The sequence below is a fragment of the Onychomys torridus genome, chromosome 17, assembly GCF_903995425.1.
Source record: "Onychomys torridus chromosome 17, mOncTor1.1, whole genome shotgun sequence".
Lineage (NCBI taxonomy): Eukaryota > Metazoa > Chordata > Mammalia > Rodentia > Cricetidae > Onychomys > Onychomys torridus.
In genome coordinates, this window is record NC_050459.1 from 61,661,223 (window position 1) to 61,680,637 (window position 19,415).

At 49.2% G+C, this 19,415-nt stretch overlaps 2 protein-coding genes across 2 annotated transcripts; both read left to right on the forward strand.

Annotated features, from left to right (window-relative positions):
• Nucleotides 1-325: 325 nt before the first annotated feature.
• Nucleotides 326-1,328, forward strand: LOC118597646 (olfactory receptor 2Z1-like). Its single transcript, XM_036209263.1, has one exon. The coding sequence runs from the start codon at nt 327-329 to the stop codon at nt 1,284-1,286; it is 960 nt and encodes a 319-aa protein (XP_036065156.1). The 5' UTR covers nt 326; the 3' UTR covers nt 1,287-1,328.
• A 6,298-nt stretch (nt 1,329-7,626) lies between these two features.
• On the forward strand, nt 7,627-11,830 carry LOC118597784 (olfactory receptor 1361-like). Its single transcript, XM_036209447.1, has 2 exons — nt 7,627-7,752; nt 10,882-11,830. The coding sequence occupies exon 2, from the start codon at nt 10,889-10,891 to the stop codon at nt 11,828-11,830; it is 942 nt and encodes a 313-aa protein (XP_036065340.1). The 5' UTR covers nt 7,627-7,752; nt 10,882-10,888.
• Nucleotides 11,831-19,415: the final 7,585 nt, after the last annotated feature.

Sequence of the window (19,415 nt, forward strand, 5' to 3'; positions counted from 1 at the left end):
CCTGACCACGCCCCCAGCCCCTCACTGGGATTCTAGGCGGGGCTCCACCCCTGACCACGCCCCCAGCCCCTCACTGGGGATTCTAGGCGGGGCTCCACCCCTGAGCCACGCCCCCAGCCCCTCACTGGGATTCTAGGCGGGGCTCCACCCCTGAGCCACGCCCCCAGCCCCTCACTGGATATATTCAGCTGACCCTGGACATATTCATAAATTTTCATCCCCTTTCTAGTGAGACTCCTGGAGGCCACCACCAAACAGTTACATTATGATGTAAAATTATCCCACTGGATCCCTTGACCAAATCACCTGTACTTCCCTCGACAGTGATGCACTCTGGGAGGATGGGGACATCAAATGCGTCGACAACCTCAGATTTCACCCTCGTGGGGCTCTTCAGCTACACAGGGCCCCATCTCACCCTCTTCTTCCTCGTGGCCACCATGTTCGCCACAGGACTGCTAGGCAACACCATCCTGATTCTCCTGATTGCCACAGACTCCAGACTCCACACACCCATGTACTTCCTGCTCAGCCAACTCTCACTGCTGGATGTTGGCTTCCCGCTGGTCACCATCCCCAAGATGGTGGCTGACTTCCTGCAGGGAGAGAACGCCATAACCTTCGGGGGCTGCGCCACCCAGATGTTCTTCCTCATGCTCATGGGTGTCTCTGAGGGTGTCCTTCTATCCCTCATGTCTTATGACCGCTATGTGGCTGTGTGCCACCCCCTGCATTACCAGGTGCTCATGAGAGGCCAGGTGTGTCTGGTGATGGTGGGCGTATCCTGGTTCTCAGGCGCACTTGTGGCCTCCATCCAGACCTCCATCACCCTGCAGTTCCCCTACTGTGCCTCACACACCGTGGAGCACTTCTTCTGTGAGCTGCCAGCTCTCCTCAAGCTGTCGTGTGCAGACACGTCCGCCTATGAGTTGGCGCTATCTATCTCCGGGGTGCTGATCTTACTGCTGCCCTTGTCGCTCATCTTCACCTCCTACGGCCACGTTCTGGGGGCCGTGCTGCGCATGCACTCAGCCGAAGCCAGACACAAGGCTTTCACCACATGCTCCTCACACGTGGCCGTCGTGGGTCTCTTTTATGGAGCAGCTGTGTTCATGTACATGGTCCCGGGCAGCTACCACAGCCCACAACAGGACAATGTGGTATCCCTCTTCTACAGCCTCATCACCCCCACCCTCAACCCTCTCATCTACAGCCTGAGGAACAGAGAAGTCCGAATGGCCTTGGTCAAGGCCATGGGCAGGGCTGACTTCAGGGCCAAGCGGTGATGTCCTAGGATGCTGGTTTTCCCAGGAGCTCGTCTCTGAGGCTGGACATGCGCACGGTTCACTGCAACTGGCAGCTGCCTCCTCCAGAGTGCACTTCTCACTTCTGGGTGAACTTGTAGAAAACTAGATGTTATGCCCCAGCTTGGGGTGCATGCCTGTCATCCCCACACTGGCACTGGCATGCCAAGACAGGAAGGTTAACTCAAGTTTTCAGCCAGCATGGGAGACATAGCAAGAAGCTGCCTCAAAAAAATAAAAATAAAAATAAAAATAAAAATACATTTAGAGGAAGGCAGCTGGCTTGGCTGTTCAGAGCACTTGCTGCTCTTCCAGAGAACCTGTGTGTGGTTTGCACCACCCATGTCTCGCAGCTCACAACTGCCTGTAACTCCAGCTCCAGGAGATCCAAAATGCCCTCTTCTGTCCTCCTTGGGCACCCACACACTTATGACATATACACGCATAATAAATGTTTTGTAAATTATTTAAATAAGAGGGCAGGTGTTCTAGGTTGCACATGGTGAAGCATGCCTTTCACCCAGGCACTGAGAAGGTGGAGACAGAAGGATCGGCATTTCATAGTCAGCCTGAGGAAACGGCTTCAGCCATTAAATGCTTGCCACACAAGCATGACTCCATGAGTTCAGATTCCCAGAGCCCATACAAATGTTGGGTAGTCATGATAACTCACCTCCAATCTTAGCCTCCAAAGGCAGGGATGGGATCCCTAGAGCAAGCTGGCTAGACAGACTAGCCACATTGGTGAGCTCTGAGTTTTATGGAGAGACCCTGCCTCAAAGAATAAGATGGAGATGGAGGAATAGAAGAAGAATCCTGACATCAACCCCAGGCCTCCACATGTGCACACACACATACACACATGCAAAAATACATATACACAGCTGGGCGGTGGTGGTGCATGCCTTTAATCCCAGGACTCGGGAGGCAGAGGCAGGTGGATCTCTGTGAGTTTGAGGACAGCCTAGGCTACAGAGTGAGTTCTGGAAAAGGCACAAAGCTACACAGAGAAACCCTGTCTCAAAAAAACAAACAAAAAATACAAACACACATGCACACCACACATGGAAAACTAATGATAGATACAAATGAAAAAGCAGTCCAAGGTCATTCTCAGGTACATATTGAGTTTGAAGTCAACCTGGACTACTTGAGACTGTTTCCAAAAGAAGAAGCACTGATAGATAGGCCCTTCAGCCAGCCTGCCTCATGCCGTGATTAACCTGTCTGCAGTCTGGGAGGGATTGTTGTCTAGTGCTTTCCTCCAAACTCCCGGAGAAGGGATGAAGGCTCCTATCATAGACGAAGGAAGTGAAGAAAACTTACACGCCTCAGGAAACTCCTCAAATGAACAGGATTCGCAAGGCCCCTCCCCAAGGTCACAGAGAGGTAAGAACCGCTGGGGCAGAGACTCGAAGGCGGAGCTGTCTGTGGGGGCTTGGGGAGCTGCCTCTGAGTCACCCAACTCTCCAAGAGACCCCGGTGAATGCACTGGTTCCCTGAGCTAGAGTGGGTAGAGTAACTACTTTGGTCTGTGGTCAGTGCCTGTCCAGAGTGAACAAGCCTTTATTCACTTCTCTCCAGGAATAGTCACAGGGCACGAAGGGCATGGTGGCACATGCCTTTGATCCAGCCATCTAGAGATCGAGGCAAGTGTGTCTCCGTGAGTTAGAGGCCAGTCTGGTCTACAGTGTCAATTCCAAGCCAGCCAGGGCTACACAGTGAGGCCCTGTCTCAAAAGAAGAAAAGGAGGAGGAGGAGGAGGAGGAGGAGGAGGAGGAGGAGGAGGAGGCCAGGACTCTAGGATCGAACCTCTGAAATCCACAGAGAAAGAACCGCCAACAAGACTCTGAAACTTCCAGCCCCTGATGACCTTGGCAGTGACTTTGCTTGAGTCACGTCTGCAGATGTTACCTAAGTAGTCACTCAGGGTGATCCTCGCTGACCGGTCAACACACGAGTTACTGTGCTGTTTTGATAGTTACAGAGATGAGTGGTGGAATGGGAACCCACCAATGACTATCACCTCTGTCATTGATTGATGCTACCTTTTTGTTTTGTTTTGTTTTTCAAGACAGGGTTCGCTGGGCGGTGGTGGCACACACCTTTAATCCCAGCACTGGGGAGGCAGAGCCAGGTGGATCTCTGTGAGTTCGAGGCCAGCCTGGGCTACAGAGTGAGTTCCAGGAAAGGCGCAAAGCTACACAGAGAAACCTTGTCTCAAAAAAAAAAAAAAAAAAAAAAAGACAGGGATTCTGTGTAGCCCTAGGTGTCCTGGAACACATTCTGTGTGTTCCGACTGGCCTTAAACTGCCTGCCTCTGCCTCCTGAGTGCTGGGATTAAAAGTGTGCCACCACTCCCTGGTAGTACTGCCATTTTTAAGCCTCTATTGTCACTAACTGTGAGCCCAAGGCTTAATTAAGATTGCTCAACTCAGAGTTTCAAGTGGACAGTGTCTGTACTGCCATTAGTGGCTTAGACAGGGGCTTGATTTGTGAACTACGCCCCCAGCCCCTCACTGGGGATTCTAGGCGGGGCTCCACCCCTGAGCCACGCCCCTAGCCCCCCACTGGGGATTCTAGGCGGGGCTCCACCCCTGAGCCACGCCCCCAGCCCCCCACTGAGGGATTTGGTTTTTTCCAGAGCTGAGCACCTAACCCAAGGCCTTGCTGAGCTAAATCTCCAACCCCTCACTGGAGGATTTTGGGGCAGGGTTCCACCCATGAGCTGCATCCCCCAGTTCTTTTCTTTCTATTGTGGGACAGGGCCTATCCTTGAATTCACTGTAATTCTTCCTCCTCAGCCTCCCAAAGTAACTGGAATAGTAATGTCTGCATCACCATACCTAGAAAATGTCAAAGTAAGCTGGGTGGTGATGGCCCACACCTTTAATCCCAGTACTCGGGAGGCAGAGGCAGGAGAATCTCCGTGAGTTCAAGACCAGCCTGGTTTACAGAGTGAGATCCAGGAAGGGAGCCAAAGCTACAAAGAGAAACTCTGTCTCGAAAAACAAACAAAACAAAACAAAACAAAGAAGAAGAAAATGTCAAAGTGTTTTGATCTTCAGTGATAGAGTGTTTGTATCCATTAGCAAATCTTAACAATCAAAATCTAAATAGGTTTGTTTTGAAATGACTTTTTTATTACTTGTTATTTATTTATTTGGTGTGTGGTTGGAGAACAACTTGTGGCAGTCAGTTGTTCCACCATATTGAACCCAGGGATCAAAATCAAGTCAAGTCAGCCTTGATTGCAAGCACTTTTGCCCAGTGAGCCCTCGAGCCAGCCCTAAATATGTTCTTAAATAGTCAGTGTCATGAAAGATCAAGAAAGCTGAGGAGTTCCTCAGATGAACACACACAAGACACACGGTGTCCTGGTTAGAGCTGAGGAGTTCCTCAGATGAACACACACAAGACACACAGTGTCCAGATTAAAGTTGAGGAGTTCCTCAGATGAACACACACAAGACACATGGTGTCCTGGTTAGAGCTGAGGAGTTCCTCAGATGAACACACACAAGACACATGGTGTCCCAGTTAGAGCTGAGGAGTTCCTCAGATGAACACACACAAGACACATGGTGTCCTGCTTAGAGCTGAGGAGTTCCTCAGATGAACACACACAAGACACATGGTGTCCTGCTTAGTTTTGTCAGCTTGGCCCAAGCATCAGTCACCTGAGAAGAGGGAACCACAATGGAGAAAATGCCTCCATAAGATGAGCCTATGGGCAAGCCTGTGGGGCACTTTCTTGATTAATGATTGATATGGAAGGACCATGACAATCTTGGGCTGGAGGTCCTGGGTTCTATAAGAAAGCAGGCTGAGCAAGCCAGGGGAAGCAAGCCAGTAAGCAGCACCCCCGCTTGGCCTCTGCATCAGCTCCACCTCCAGGTTCTTCTTGCCCAGTTTGAGTTCCTGCCTTGCAACTCAAAGACTGTGATTCAGGATATGTAAGTCAAATAAACCCTTTCCTCACCAAGTTCCTTTTGGTCATGGTGTTCTAATCAGCAGTAGAAAGTAAACTAAGACACACAGCAACTGGATGGACCCAACCAGACAGAAAAAGAAACCACCGAAGCCAGAAGTGATGGTCCACACCAGCCATCCAAGCACTGAAGAGGCAGGAGGCAGGGATATGGAGAGTTCTAAGCCAGCCTGACCTACATAGCTAGACTCTATCTACAACAAGATAAAACCCAAAAGTATAATCAAGCAACTCTTGTCATGATGGCACACCTGTCATCCCACAATAGAGGAGGCTGAGGCAGGAGAATAGCCAGGCCAGGCCAGCCAGGGCTACACGGTGGGATCCTGTGGTGGGGGTATGAGGTAGTCTACAGTATGACATGTGCACACTAAACATCTGCCTTGAACCACGACTCCATAAAAACTCAACTAATTTGGAAACACTGTAGCTCTGTGTGTGGTTCAGTGGAAGAGTGCTTGCCTGGCATGTGATGGGTCCTGGGTTCATCTGCTACACAGGAAAAGGGGAGGGGAGGAGAGAGAAGGAGGAGGGAAGATGGAGGACGGAGAGAGGAAGAGAAGGGAGGAGGAAGAGGGACCCGGGAGGAGGCACCTCCGGTTAAAGCTGCCATGCTCTGCTCTGCGGTGATTCTCACTGTGGCCACTAGGGGACGAGGCGCCTCCTCCAATCCTGCTCACTCTCAGAGTTGAGTTGATGCCTGAAGGTGCTGCAGAGTCCCCCAAAAGGCGGGATACCCAGAGGAAAAGTTTTAAAGCCACATAATCCAGTGTTTCACAACATCAAAGCATGCAGCAAAATAAAAAGTCATGAAGCTACTGGAAGGCCAGATCCGGTCTCCATGCAATGAGGACGGGCCTCCGGTCCCAGTGCTAGTGGACTGGTGTGCATCTTCATCCTGACTGCTCTGATCCCTTTCTTTGTTTTGTCTTTTAAAAAGAGTTGTTTCGTCTGGCAGTAGTGGTGCACGCCTTTAATCTCAGCACTTGGGAGGCGGAGGCGGGCGGATCTCTGATTGAAGGCCGGCCTGGTCCAGGGCTACACAGAGAAACGCTGCTTCGAAAAAGCAAACAACAAAAAGAGTTGTTTCACTTTTTACGTATGTGTCTGTGTGTTTGTCTGGGGGTGGGCCCCCTTGTACATGTGTGAACAGTGCCCTCAGGCCCAGAGCAGCAGCTAGGATTATAGGCAGTTGTGAACTGGGAGCTGGGAACTGAACTAGGGTCCTCTGCAAGAGCAGAAAATTCTCTTACCTACTGAGCTGTCTCTCCAATCTCTTCCCCTCCCATGGTCAGGACACACGGTGTTCAAGCCACCGCACATCCAGCCGGAAGCTCCTGTGGTCTGCTGGGAAGACTGAGTGTGCCCTCACAGCACATCTCCCAAAGACTAGCTTGTTCATTCCAGCAATGGCCTCTGGCAGCCTTTGACACCGTGTCCCAGCTGAGTAGCGCTCGGACTGCAGAGAAAGCTCAGCCCCAAACCCTGTGCTTGACAAACTCCAGGGTGTGAGAGCAAGCAGCAACAGCAAAAACCGCAGGTCAAGGGTAAGGAGAGCCCAGAGCCAGGGTGGGAAGCGGGGCAGGGAAGTGTGTTCTGCAGAAGGGGCTTGGGCTAAACAGAGTTCAGCTTGAGGAACATACCCACAGGAGATGTGGAGAAATTCCAGACAGAGGACCCAAATATGCAATTTGGGGCCCCAGAAAGCAGAGTTTAGAAGGGAATGGGAGCTGAGGAGTGATTACCGAAAAAACTAGTGAGGTCAGTGGGAACCTGACCATGCATGAGGTTGGGGAGCAACCTTAGCAAGAGAACTGAGCCAGTTGCTGCTGCTGTCAAAGTGAGGCAGGGAAGCCATTCCTGGAAGAACAGGACCAGGCTGAGAGGACATTAATTCAAGGGACTCCATTCCCACTGGAGGATATGAGAATGCTGCATGCCTAAACACATATGGACAAAACAGGAATTGCTCCTGCTATAGACATTGTGTCCCTCGCCCCCCAAAAAGACAACAAAAGAATAAGTATGAACGGGGTTATTGCTCTCTGCAGTAGGAAGCCACAAACCTATCCTAGGGTTTGGGCAGGACTAAGTGTCAAGGGAATTCTACTGAACCATGCTCTTCAGGGAGTCCCCCAAAGAATTCTGGAGACACTGGCACCACAGGTGTGGAGGGAAAACCTGGGAAGGAGCTCCTGTGCCCTCAGCCCCTGAGAAGCTGGCCCGATAGGAACCGAACACAGAACAAACAATTAGCCAGTGTCCTAACAAGACCCTCGGGACCAAGCCCAGGATATGAGGATGGGGAGTAAATAGTGCTCTACCAAGGCCTTGCATTGTCCTTGGTAGGGCCAAAGAGCTTCGTCAACGGGTCACACACTATCCAAGACCCTTTCCCAAGAAGAGCTGGCTCACCTCCCACCAGGAATCCCAGAGTCAGAGGGACACTTCCCATAGGTGAGTGGAGACAAATGAGCTGGCCAGAAGGAGAAAGAGGCAGTGAGCTGTGGAGGGTTCAGAGGAGCCCACTGTGTGACCCTTTCTAGACCTCATTAAGTCATGGCTATAAAAAAGACACAAGAAAATGGCAGTTCTGCTGAGTGGTCACAGTGCCTGGGTCCTGCATGGCAATGTTTTGAGACAAGATTTTATGTGGCTCAGGCTACCTGGAGCTTGTAATCCTCCTTCAACCTCCTGAGTGTTGGGGTGACAGATGAGCCTACCACACTCAGGCTGTATAGTATGGTATTAAGAGCATTGGAGAAAGACAGACCGTGACATGAAGGGCAATTGGTAATTTCCTGAGTCCCCTCAGTGCATGAATGGCAATAAGAGACCTTAGCTGGAGTGCTAAGTGAGGGGAGCTCCATCCATTCCTTGTCATGGTCTTCTGTATACAGCAAGTGTTTCATGAATGGAAGCTGCCAGCTATCTAGAGCAGGGCAGCAGGAAGCCAGTGCAAGCTTTTACAAAGAGGAGGTCCCCTCACCCTGATCAGGTGCCATTGTAGAGAGTGGTCCAGATCAAGCCTGGTGCCAAAGAAACCAGCAAGAGGTAAGGTTGAGAGTCAATAAGACAAGCTGAGAATCAGCGGTGGGGGGTGGGGAGGCTGGGTGTGGTGACCCACGCCTGTCATCTCAGCATGCAGGAGGCTGAGGCAGGAGGATGGTGAACTCCAGACCAGATTGGGCTAGAGTGAGACCCTGTCTCAACAGACCAAAGGTGGAGGATGTGGCACAGTGGAAGAGTGTCAGCAAGCAGAGTCCCGGGATCCATCTGCAGCACCACAAAGAATGATGAAAATGGAAAAAGAAGGCAGAAGGGAAGACAGAGCAGAGGGAGGAGGAGGAAGAAAGGGTGAGGAGGGAGAGGAAGAGGGAGAGGAGGAAGAGGATAGGTGGTATATAAGACGGTCAGCACCCTTGGACAGCCAATGGCCACCACTGTCCACCCCGAGCCCTGCCTGGGCAGCTCTGACTTTAGTGGAGGTGAAGCTAAGCCAGGGCCCAGAATCAGGCCAGACACTGAGATGGGGTGGACACAGCCTCTGGGGATCTGAGCAAGCCCAGCAAGGATGAGGGCACCTGAGAGGACTTAAGGGTCCTTGGGTGACAGCTCACAGGAGTGGTGGTCTTGAGCACAGAACGCTGTTGGGGTCTGAAATTAACGAACCAACTCAGGCAGGGCTGGAAAGTGGGAATGGTGTGTGTGTGTGTGTGTGTGTGTGTGTGTGTGTAAGAGAGAAAGAGAAAGTTTGATTTTCATGCATCCAAAAAATATGGAGAATTCCAGTTTGGCCAGGTTTAGTGGCGCACACTTTTAATCCCAGCATTCTGGAGGCAGAGACAAGCAGATCTCTGCGTTTGAGGCCTGGTCTATATGTGGAGTTCCAGGACAGTCGGGGCTACATAGAGACCTTGTTTTAAAATTAGAAAACAAAACAAAACAAATTATCCAAACTAAGAAGGAAAAAAATAGTCCAGAGAAAGCTAGTGCTGTGTGGTGTGGTCCCTCCCACATCTATCTACAGAGAGTCGTTCTGTCTGTCTGTCATTTGTCTCTCTCTCTCTCTCTCTCTCTCTCTCTCTCTCTCTCTGTGTGTGTGTGTGTGTGTGTGTGTGTGTGTGTGTGTAGGTATGGAGGTCGGAGGAAAACTTGTAAGATTCCTTTCTCTCCCTCCACCATGTGAGAGCTGGGATAGAACTCAGGTTGTCAGACTTGGCAGCAAGCTCCCTTATCCACTGAGCCATCTTGCCAGCCTGAATTTCCTTCTTTTTTAAGCAGACCTACTTCTGGTCACACATCCAGGAAATGACCCACAGAGCATGGAAGCACACAGCTGTCATCCATGCACTGGGAGGTGGAGGCAGGAGAATCAGAGTCAGCCTTGGTACATAGCAAGTTCAAGTCCCACCTGGGCTACAGGAGTCTCAAAAAGACAGAAATAACAGCAGCAAGAAAGGAAATGAAATCATTGTCCATCAGACCTTGGGTCTGGAGCTGCCTGCACAGGCCGTGTGTTAGAGGCTAGATAAGAAGCTCGGTGGATAAGAATCTGTGCTGCTCACACAGAAAGCCCTTCAGTTCCCAGTGCCCATGTTGACCAACTCACAACCACCCGTAACTCCAGCTGCAGGGGACCTGATGCCCTCTTCTGGCCTCCTAAGGCTCTGCACACATGCACACACGCATAGTTATGAAAACACTGGAGCCACACAAGGTGGTCAGTGCCTACAATCCCAACACTGTGAGCTCAAGGCCATCCTGGCCTACATAGTGAGATTATTTCTCAAAAAATAAAAATAAGCCAGGCGGTGGTGGTACACAGCTTTAATCCCAGCACTCAGGAGGCAGAGGCAAGTGGATCTCCAAGTTCAAGGCCAGCCTGGTCTACAGAGTGAGTTCCAGAACACCAGGGCTACACAGAGAAACCCTGTCTTGAAAAACCAAAATAATGATGATGATGATGATGATAATGATAATAATATTAATAATAATAATAATAATAATAATAATAAAGACTGGGTGATCAGCCTGTGTCACTATTGGGAAATAATGACGCATTTAGGAGGCAGAGCCATTGGCATTGGGGTACTGGCCCCTTCCTCCTCTCTCTTCGTCTGCCACACCCACTGCAGTGTACTGTCTCACACTGACCCAGGCTCAAGGCAGGGACTGAAGCCTCTGAAGCTGTGAGCCGAGATAAGCCTGTCCCGCTGTGCACTGTCTCAAGCATTCTGTGACAGTGTTGGAAATCTGATAAACATACTCTCCCAGACAGATATACCCACTCCCACACAGCATTGTTTTTACCTTTTTCCCTTTCAGGAGCCTTGTGCATGCTAGGTGAGCACTCTGAGACTGAGTCATCCCCAGCCTATCACTGTGGGATTTTAGTCAGAGGCCCTGCTTTAGAGGTGGAGTCCCTGCCTAGAGTGTCCCAGTGAGGGCCTCAGGGGGTTCTGAGCAAGGAAAGGGGACACAATCCAGGTGCAGGGCTGAGGGGTTGGGGGGGGGCAAGGACAGACAGACAGATGGACCTCAGTCAGCATGGTGGACAGATCCAGTTTCTTCCTATTATTCTAGGCCTGCCATGGAAGGTGCCAACCTCAGCGGGGTCTCTGAGTTCCTGCTGCTGGGCCTGTCACAGGACTCCAGACAGCAGGAGCTGCTCTTTTCTGTCTTCCTAAGCATGTACCTACTCACAGGCTTGGGGAACCTGCTCATCATCCTGGCTATTGTCACTGATCCCAGGCTCCACACGCCCATGTACTTCTTCCTGGCCAACCTGGCCTTTGTAGACATCTGCTTCACCTCCACCACCATCCCCAAGATGCTGGCCAACCACGTGTCAGGACACAAAAGCATCTCTTACTCTGGTTGTCTCACACAGATGTTCTTCTTCATCTGGTTTGCCGGCATCGACAGCTTCCTGCTGACCGCCATGGCCTATGACCGATACGTGGCCATCTGTCACCCTCTACATTACACTACATCCATCACACCCTGCCTCTGTGGCCTCCTGGTCAGTGCCTCCTGGACCTCAGCCTTTGCAAATGCCCTGACCCACACAGTCTTGCTGCCTCGCCTCTCGTTCTGTGCCCGCAACCAGATCCCCCACTTCTTCTGTGACCTCAGCTCACTGCTGAAGCTGGCCTGTTCAGACACGTCTCTCAACGACACCATGGTGTACACTGTGGGTGCACTGCCCATCATCCCCACCTTCATGGGCATCCTGATCTCCTACATGCGCATCTTCGCAGCAGTGCTGAAGATCCCATCTGCAGGAGGGAAGCGGAAGGCGTTCTCCACCTGTGGCTCCCATCTGTCTGTGGTGTCACTGTTCTATGGAACACTCATTGGGGTATACTTCAACCCCACATCCTCCCACACAGCCCAGAAGGATACAGCAGCTGCAGTGATGTACACTGTGGTCACTCCCATGCTGAACCCCTTCATCTATACCCTGAGGAACAGGGACATGAAAGGTGCCCTGGGGACCCTTGTCGGAAGGAAGACAGTCTTTGTTGGGTAACCACAGGGTTGGGAGTTCTTCAGAAGGGCGGAAGTTAAGCCCCTTTGGCCTGAATTGCCCAGACATTCATCCATTCATCACATGGCTTTAATTCACCAATTATTTTATTCTCCCAAAGTTGTCTACAAAAGTCATTTGCTTTACTCTCTCTCTCTCTCTCTCTCTCTCTCTCTCTCTCTCTCTCTCTCTCTCTCTCTCTGTGTGTGTGTGTGTGTGTGTGTGTGTGTGTGTGTGTCTGTGTCTGTGTGTCTGTGTGTCTGTGTGTCTGTGTGTCTGTGTGCATGCAGTGCCCATGTGCCCATGGAGGACAGAACTAGGCATTGGACCCTTATGGCTGGAGTTACAGGCGACTGTGAGCCACCTGACATGGTGCTGGAACCCAAATTTGAATCCTCTGGAAGAGCAGTAAGCACTCTTAACTACTGAGCCATCCTTCCAGAATGGCCCGCATCCTATGGCAGACAGGAAAGAGCAGAGGGAGACAGAGGAAGGAAGGAGTGAGGGACAGACAGCTTTACAGCCTAACCCCCCTTTATAACAACCACACTTTCACAGAGATTGAATCACTCCTATAATTCTAATTCTAGAATTAATCATTTCTCCTCGGCTGTGCTATTTTGGGCACACCAGATCTTGTCCAGTCTTGGAGCCCAGTGCTGTGACCTGGTCACCTCTCGTTGGCCACAGCCCTTGGGCTGATGCACTGGGGGTTTGTTTCTTCTTTCTTGTTTCTCTACCAGTCCTAAGTCCTGCCCTGCCTGTGCCCTGGGCCCTGGCTCTGTCTATACTGTACACTGGGCAGGTGCCACCCTCTGGTCCACCATCCCAACCCTGCACTCTGCAGCCTCAGCAGTCACAAGCAACCATGGCCCAGAACAGTGTCAAGTAGAACATTCCAGACTCTAGACTGTCCGCCAAACTTGATCACCTGACTTTGATCCCCAGAACTCACATGGTAAAAGGAGCAAATGGACTCTCACACATCATGCTCTGACCCCACTTGCCTGTCACAGCAAGTACACCCACATATGTACACCAAATAAAATCATCAAAATGTAAAAGAAGAAAAAGAAAGTTCAGAAAATAGAGAAATTCAAAGTTTTAAATTTTTTATCTTGTCTTATTTTTTATGTGTATGAGTGCTCGCTTACATGTGTGCCTGTGCACCATGTGTGTACAGTGCCCATGGAAGCCAGAAGAGGGGGTTGGATCCCCTGGAGCTGGAGTTACAGATGGTTGTGAACCTCCACGTTGGTGCTGGGAACTGAACCCGGGTCCTCTGCAAGAGCAGCCAGTGCTCTTAACCATGGAGCCATCTCTCTAACACCCAAATTCCCAATCATTTGGCATTCTTCCCACATGATGATATCTAATGCTGTTCTGCTCCATCCCTTCCAGAATGGGAGTACCCCTCTATCCAGCGTGGCCATGCTGTACCTACTGCCCATGACTCAACCATCTCAGGTTCAAGCTAAACACCTCAGCACTGCTGCTCATGCTCAAATAGCATCCCCACACCTGTCTCAGGGCCCATGCCATTAGCTCCTACAACCACACAGGCATCCTGTCGTCTCCTGATATCCCAAGATGCACAAGAGTGACACAGGAACACACTGGAAGCTAAGCATGGTGGTGCACCTGGGGGCTGGGGTGGGAGAGTGTGGAGTTTAAGGCCAGCCTGGAATACAGACTGAGACCTTGGAGAGACAGGGGAACAGAAGAGAGGTAGGGAGAGAGGAGGAAGAGAGAGAGAGAAGACCACGTTCATATAACTTTATGATCACTTACTTTGTTACTAGCTGTTTATTGTTAGGGTACTGTTGTGCCTAACTTATAAATTCATCTCTAACATTTCTTATGTGTATATGTATGGAAATGCACCTGTGTCACGACATTTGTGTGCAGGTCAGAGGACAACTTGTGGGTGTTGATCTCTCCTTCCAAGTCAGGTCATCAGGCTTGGCCGCAAGCACCTATACCCACTGATCCAGAGTGTAGTCTCTGGCTCTCCTGGAACTTGTTCTGTAGACCAGGCTGGCCTCGAACTCACAGAGATCCACCTGCCTCTGCCTACCAAGTGCTGGGTGCACCACTACCAAGCTTAGATTAATCTTTTTAAAAAATATTTGTTTATTCTCTCTCTCTCTCTCTCTCTCTCTCTCTCTCTCTCTCTCTCTCTCTCTCTCTGTGTGTGTGTGTGTGTGTGTGTGTGTGTGTGTGTGTGTGTCCACAGAGGCCACAGGAGGGCATTGGGTCCTTTGGAGCCGGTGTCACAGGTGATTGTGAGCTGCCAGATGTGAGTGCTGGGGTCTGAACTCTGGCTCATGGTAAGACAGCAATCACTCTTAGCCGCTGAGCCATCTCGCTGGTCTCACTAATGAATCTTTACCACAGATGTTTAACTGTGTTAACCGGGCTAATTGTGACTGGCAGATTGGTTATATTAGGAAATGGCTAAGGGGTCATTGCAAGCTCTTGATAAATGCAGCTCCCGCCTGTTATCACAGGAGTTTCTTTGCAGCAGATGGAGGCTGTTACAGAGACCCACAACTGATCAAATGCAGAGAGCAAGTGACCATGGGTGTGCAGTCCCAAAAGGGACATCTATACCACGACGCACCCCAGTGCTCAGCGGACATCTTGGGAAGGGGCAGAAAGGACTACTGCAAGATAGTTGTAGACATGATGGGGAAGCTGCAGCCGCAGTCCCGGCAGCCGCAGTCCCGACACCACGTCATCCAAACAAGACATGCACTATGATGCTCTGCCCACGCAGGAGGAGCCAAGGGAGCATAGATGGAGCCCTCTGCAACCTGGAGCTAAAGTTGATCCTTCCTCACCTCCTCACCACAAAACCCAACACGGCTGGATGAGTGCCTTAGCAGATAACGGCACCTGCCACTAAGTTGGATCCCCAGAACTCACGTGATAGAAGACACCCTATTCACACAAGTTAAGTGGTCCTTTGACTGCGAGACATGTGCCATGGCACACACACACACACACACACACACACACACACAGATATATATACACTCAGGAGAAATAAAAATGTAATTTTAAGCCGGGCGGTGGTGATATATGCCTTTAATCCTGACACACAGGAGGTAGAGGCAGGCAGATCTCTGTGAGTTTGAGGCCAGCCTGGTCTACAGAGCTGTTTCAAGGTCAGCCAGAGCTACACAGAGAAACCCTGTCTCAAAAAAAAAAAAAAAAAGAAAGAAAGAAAGAAAAAATAAATTTAAATTTTTTAAAAATTTTATTTATTATGTATACAGTGTTCTGTCCCTGCAGGCCAGAAGAGGGCACCAGACCTCATTACAAGTGGTTGTGAGCCATGATGTGGTTGCTGGGAATTGAACTCAGGACCTCTGGAAGAGCAGTCAGTGCTCTTAACCACTGAGCCATCTCTCCAGCCCAAATTTAAATTTTTTAAGATTGTGTGTGTGTGTGTGTGTGTGTGTGTGTGTGTGTGTGTGTGTGTATGTGTGTGTGTATTTGTGTGTGTGTGTGTGTGTGTGTGTGTGTGTGTGTGTGTGTGTTCCCCCTAGAGCTACAGGCAGTTGTGAGCTGCCTGATGTGGGTGCTGGGAATCTTCCGGAAGAACAGCAAGTGTTCTTAACCACGAAGCCATCTTTCTAGCCCTCCATTATTTTATTTTGTTCTTGAGGAAAAAAATGCTTATTATATAGCCTTGGCTAATCCGGAACTCTCTATTTAGCCTGGGCTAACCTCAGACTGCAGCTGTCAGGCTCCAAAGAACTTGAGACAAATCCCCCTCAGTACCTGTGGGAGCACTTCTTACCCTACCCTGAGCCTCTCCAGCTTCCCCAGCTTCCCTTTCCCTCCTCACTCAGCCACTTTGGTTCCTCTGCCTTTCCTTGTCTCCCTCTGTTGTTTCCTCTCAGTGTCTCCCCCACCCCTCCTCTCCTGGACCCTTCCAGATGCCTCTGGCTGTATTCTCCCCTCCCCTCATCTAAAATAAACCTCTCCTCAAGCATACCTAGGAGCCATCATGCCCTCCCCTGAAAGGACCAAGCAGACGCCATAACAGGCTGCTCAGTCTTCTCTCAGAGATCAGGCCTCAATTTCAGCTTCCTGAGACTTAAGCAGTTTCTGGGAGGGCCGTGAACAAGAGACAGAGTCCTGGCAGTAGCTCCCTTTCTGCACGTGCTCTGACTGCTCAAGGTTCAGCCAGTTATTTACTGTCTGGAACCCCTCACCAACTTAGAGCTATGTGCATGGGTCAATGTGAATGTGTGAGGCCAGCCAGCCTCCATGGCAGCTCAAGGACAAAGCCTGGGACTTGTCCAGGCCTGCCCAAAAATGATAACTGTAACGCCCAACCAGTAAATTCAAAGGTTACACACCCTCACCCAATCATATGATGCAAAGGCTTGTACCACCCTGCTTGCGTTTTTTCCCTTTAAAAACCCCTCACCCTGAGAGCTTAGGGCTGTCCTCCTCCACCCGCTGTGTTGCATGTTGGGCACGAAACCAAGCCTGGGCTTGCTTGTTATCAATAAACCCCTGTGTGTTCTGCATTGATATCGGCTCTGTGGTGATCTTGCTTGGGGGGGTCTTGTGACATAGGCACAACATTTGGGGGCTCATCCTGGATCCCCCACAACCCCAGTCCCCAATCTGAGGGGTTCCTAACTGGCTGGTAAGTTTCTGTGTGTCTATGTTTGTCCTTGTCTTTGTTTGACTCTGTATGTTCATTTTCTAAGGCATGCTAAGATCTGTGATGTGATCCGGTAATGGACAGTGCCTATGGCAGGCAGCCAGCGAATGCATTGGTGAGCTGGGATCATGGGGGTCTCGGGAGATGTTCTGGGACCTGGAGGCAGGGATGTGGAAGGCCCCAGTGCATATCTGATTGATGGGGATGTGGAAGACCCCAGTGCATGTCTGATTGATGGGGATGTGGAAGGCCCCAGTGCATGTCTGATTGATGGGGATGTGGAAGGCCCCAGTGTCTGTCTGATCGAGGACAGAGAGCCTTGAGTCTGGATGGTTTTGTTGTGACTGAGTCTGGAGGGTCGCTCCCTCCAGGCACATCAGGCCATCATTTTTTGGGGGAACTTTGTTGGTTGTCTCATTGAGGCAAAGTTTCTTCATGTGCCCTTGGTCTTGTGTGTAGTATGTTAACTGTTCTCATTGTTGACTTGACTGTGATGGACTCTATGGGACAGTCCCCTTCTTCTCCCCTAGACCTTTGCCTACCCCACTGGAAGGATGTGCAAACCACTGCCCACAGTAGAGGGAACTGGGTCCCCCTGGCTGAACTGAGATAAGCAGATAGCTCCTGCCAGGTGGGGCTTGTGTACTGTAAGAAGGGCTTGCTAGCTGTGAGTGAGCAAGTTATCTCAGTGCTGATGTGCCAGTACCTGGATTGTCTGTGTAAATGTTATTTGTTTCTGTCTACTAACCTCCCTTATTTTCCTGGGAGAGAAGGAAAAAAGAGGCATAGCAAGGGCCACCTCCCTCCTCCGTAGCTCTCTTGCTATCAGGCCTGCTCTCACAGAGGGTGGGGGGTGCATGTTCTCAGTACAGGTGGGAAGACACAGGAGCTCCGGGCAAGGTGATGGGTATTTGACTGCTTGTAACTGATAAAAACTGTGGATGCTGGACAGAGACTCTGACTTCAGTCACAGGAGTTAACAAAAACTGTTTTTCAGGAGCACTGGCAGCCAAGGACACACTCTATGCCCACCACTCTAATGGGGTACTGTCTTTCTGTATGCTGCGAATATGTGTTGCTCTAATTGGTTGATAAATAAAGCCTTTTTGCCTATGGTAAGGCAGCTTAGAGGCAGGCAGGAAATTCAAAGAGAGAGACAGGAAGAAGGCTGGGGGAGACACCAGCGAGCTGCCCAAGGAGCAACATGTAATGGGTTGCAGGTAAAGCCACAGAATACGTGGTGATATATAGATTAATAGTTATGGGCTAATAAGCCTCTGTGTGTTTACCTGGGGGATGCAAGTGGGAGAGATTTGTCCCAGCCGCCAGCAGGCTGGGACACAGGAAATCTTCCAGTTACTAATGGCACCCAATGCGGGGCCCAAAACCTAAAAAAGCTTTTTAAAAAAGTTCTAAAATGAAACTAAAAGCCATGAGTTACAGTATGGTGGGTTCGCAGTGTTGTGTAGGCTTGAGTGCGTCATGACAGATTTAGCTTTTGCTAATACAAAAAAAAAAAAAAAAAAAAAGCTTCTTGCTACATGCTGCTGGATGGAAACATAGACCCACTGCTTCCCATAGTCAGTGGTGAGCCAGGTTCCCAGAGCTAGCAGTAAATGTAGTTCTGCCATGTTGGGAAGCGGAGGTGGGTGGAGCCATTTCAATCCTAGTAATGCTGCAGTTTAAAGCAATTGATTCACAATAAGACAGATTCAGATGGAACAAGACTTTAAATGGTTTACAGTGTGTGTAAAAATGTAGGCTTGAAAGAGAGGAGAAAATGAATAAAGACAGTTATATAAACAAATAGTTTTAAAAAATAAAGTCTTTAAAGAGATAGTAAAAGTAATATAAAAATAAGACATGTAAAGATGGATATTACACATACAATCTGGATTGTGTTGTCTTTGATATTTTTAACTACAAAAAGACATTTGATTGTAAAGGCTGTTCAGTTAAACCAATATGTATATTTTAAAGGTATCCTGACTTCAAAATTTGAATCTAAGGATATGTTGCTTTGAAAAGGAGGCTCTGTTTTTATTTCCACAGGAAGCAAAAGGCTACGGATTTGTTCCAAATGGATCAGATTGGATCAAACCAGACCTCCTGAACCTTAACAGATGGTACCTATTAACAAAGGTTATAGCCAGACTTCCCACGACTTGACCATTATCTCAAATTTTCTCAGGATCCCCATAAGACTACCAGCACCCCCTATCAGCAGGAAGTAGCCTAGAACACTACACCCACATTCCAAAAAAAAAAATGGTTTACAGATGTTTGTCTTTGTTCAGGCTGTTGGTTGCAATTTGTTATTGGTCATAGTCAATCTCTTTCTAAAAGAAGAAAGGAGGATATAATATAGAAAGATAGGATATAGATATGATAGAATGAAAGAGTAGATTATTAAATCTACTTTTAAAGAGCAACAACTTGTGTAAAATGTTTTAAATTGATATAGATTTTAGTTTATTACAAATTTAAAGTTAATTTTGTTATACTGTATGTATATTTCTACTCTTGTTTAAAGTATTTTGTTTGTGCAACTCATTTGAAATTATAGTGAATAGTTGAGAAATACAGGTTAATAGTCATCCATGATAATCAAACTTATAGTCATATTAGTTAAGTTTTCTAGGTATATATAGATATATTTCAGTTAGGTAGGTAATCTTCAAACACTTCAAAGGCCTACAGAATATGGCATTTAAAGTGTTTTTAAAACTTAGACTTTCTGGACAGTGAGACACATCTGCTCCTGGCAGCACTGATTTACTTCAAAGAGAAAGATGGGCATTGAAGCCACTCCATATGGAGTTTATCTTCCTCTTGGAAAAAAATGGCCATTTGGGGGGCTAGAGAGATGACTCAGAGGTTAAGAGCACTAGCTGTTCTTCC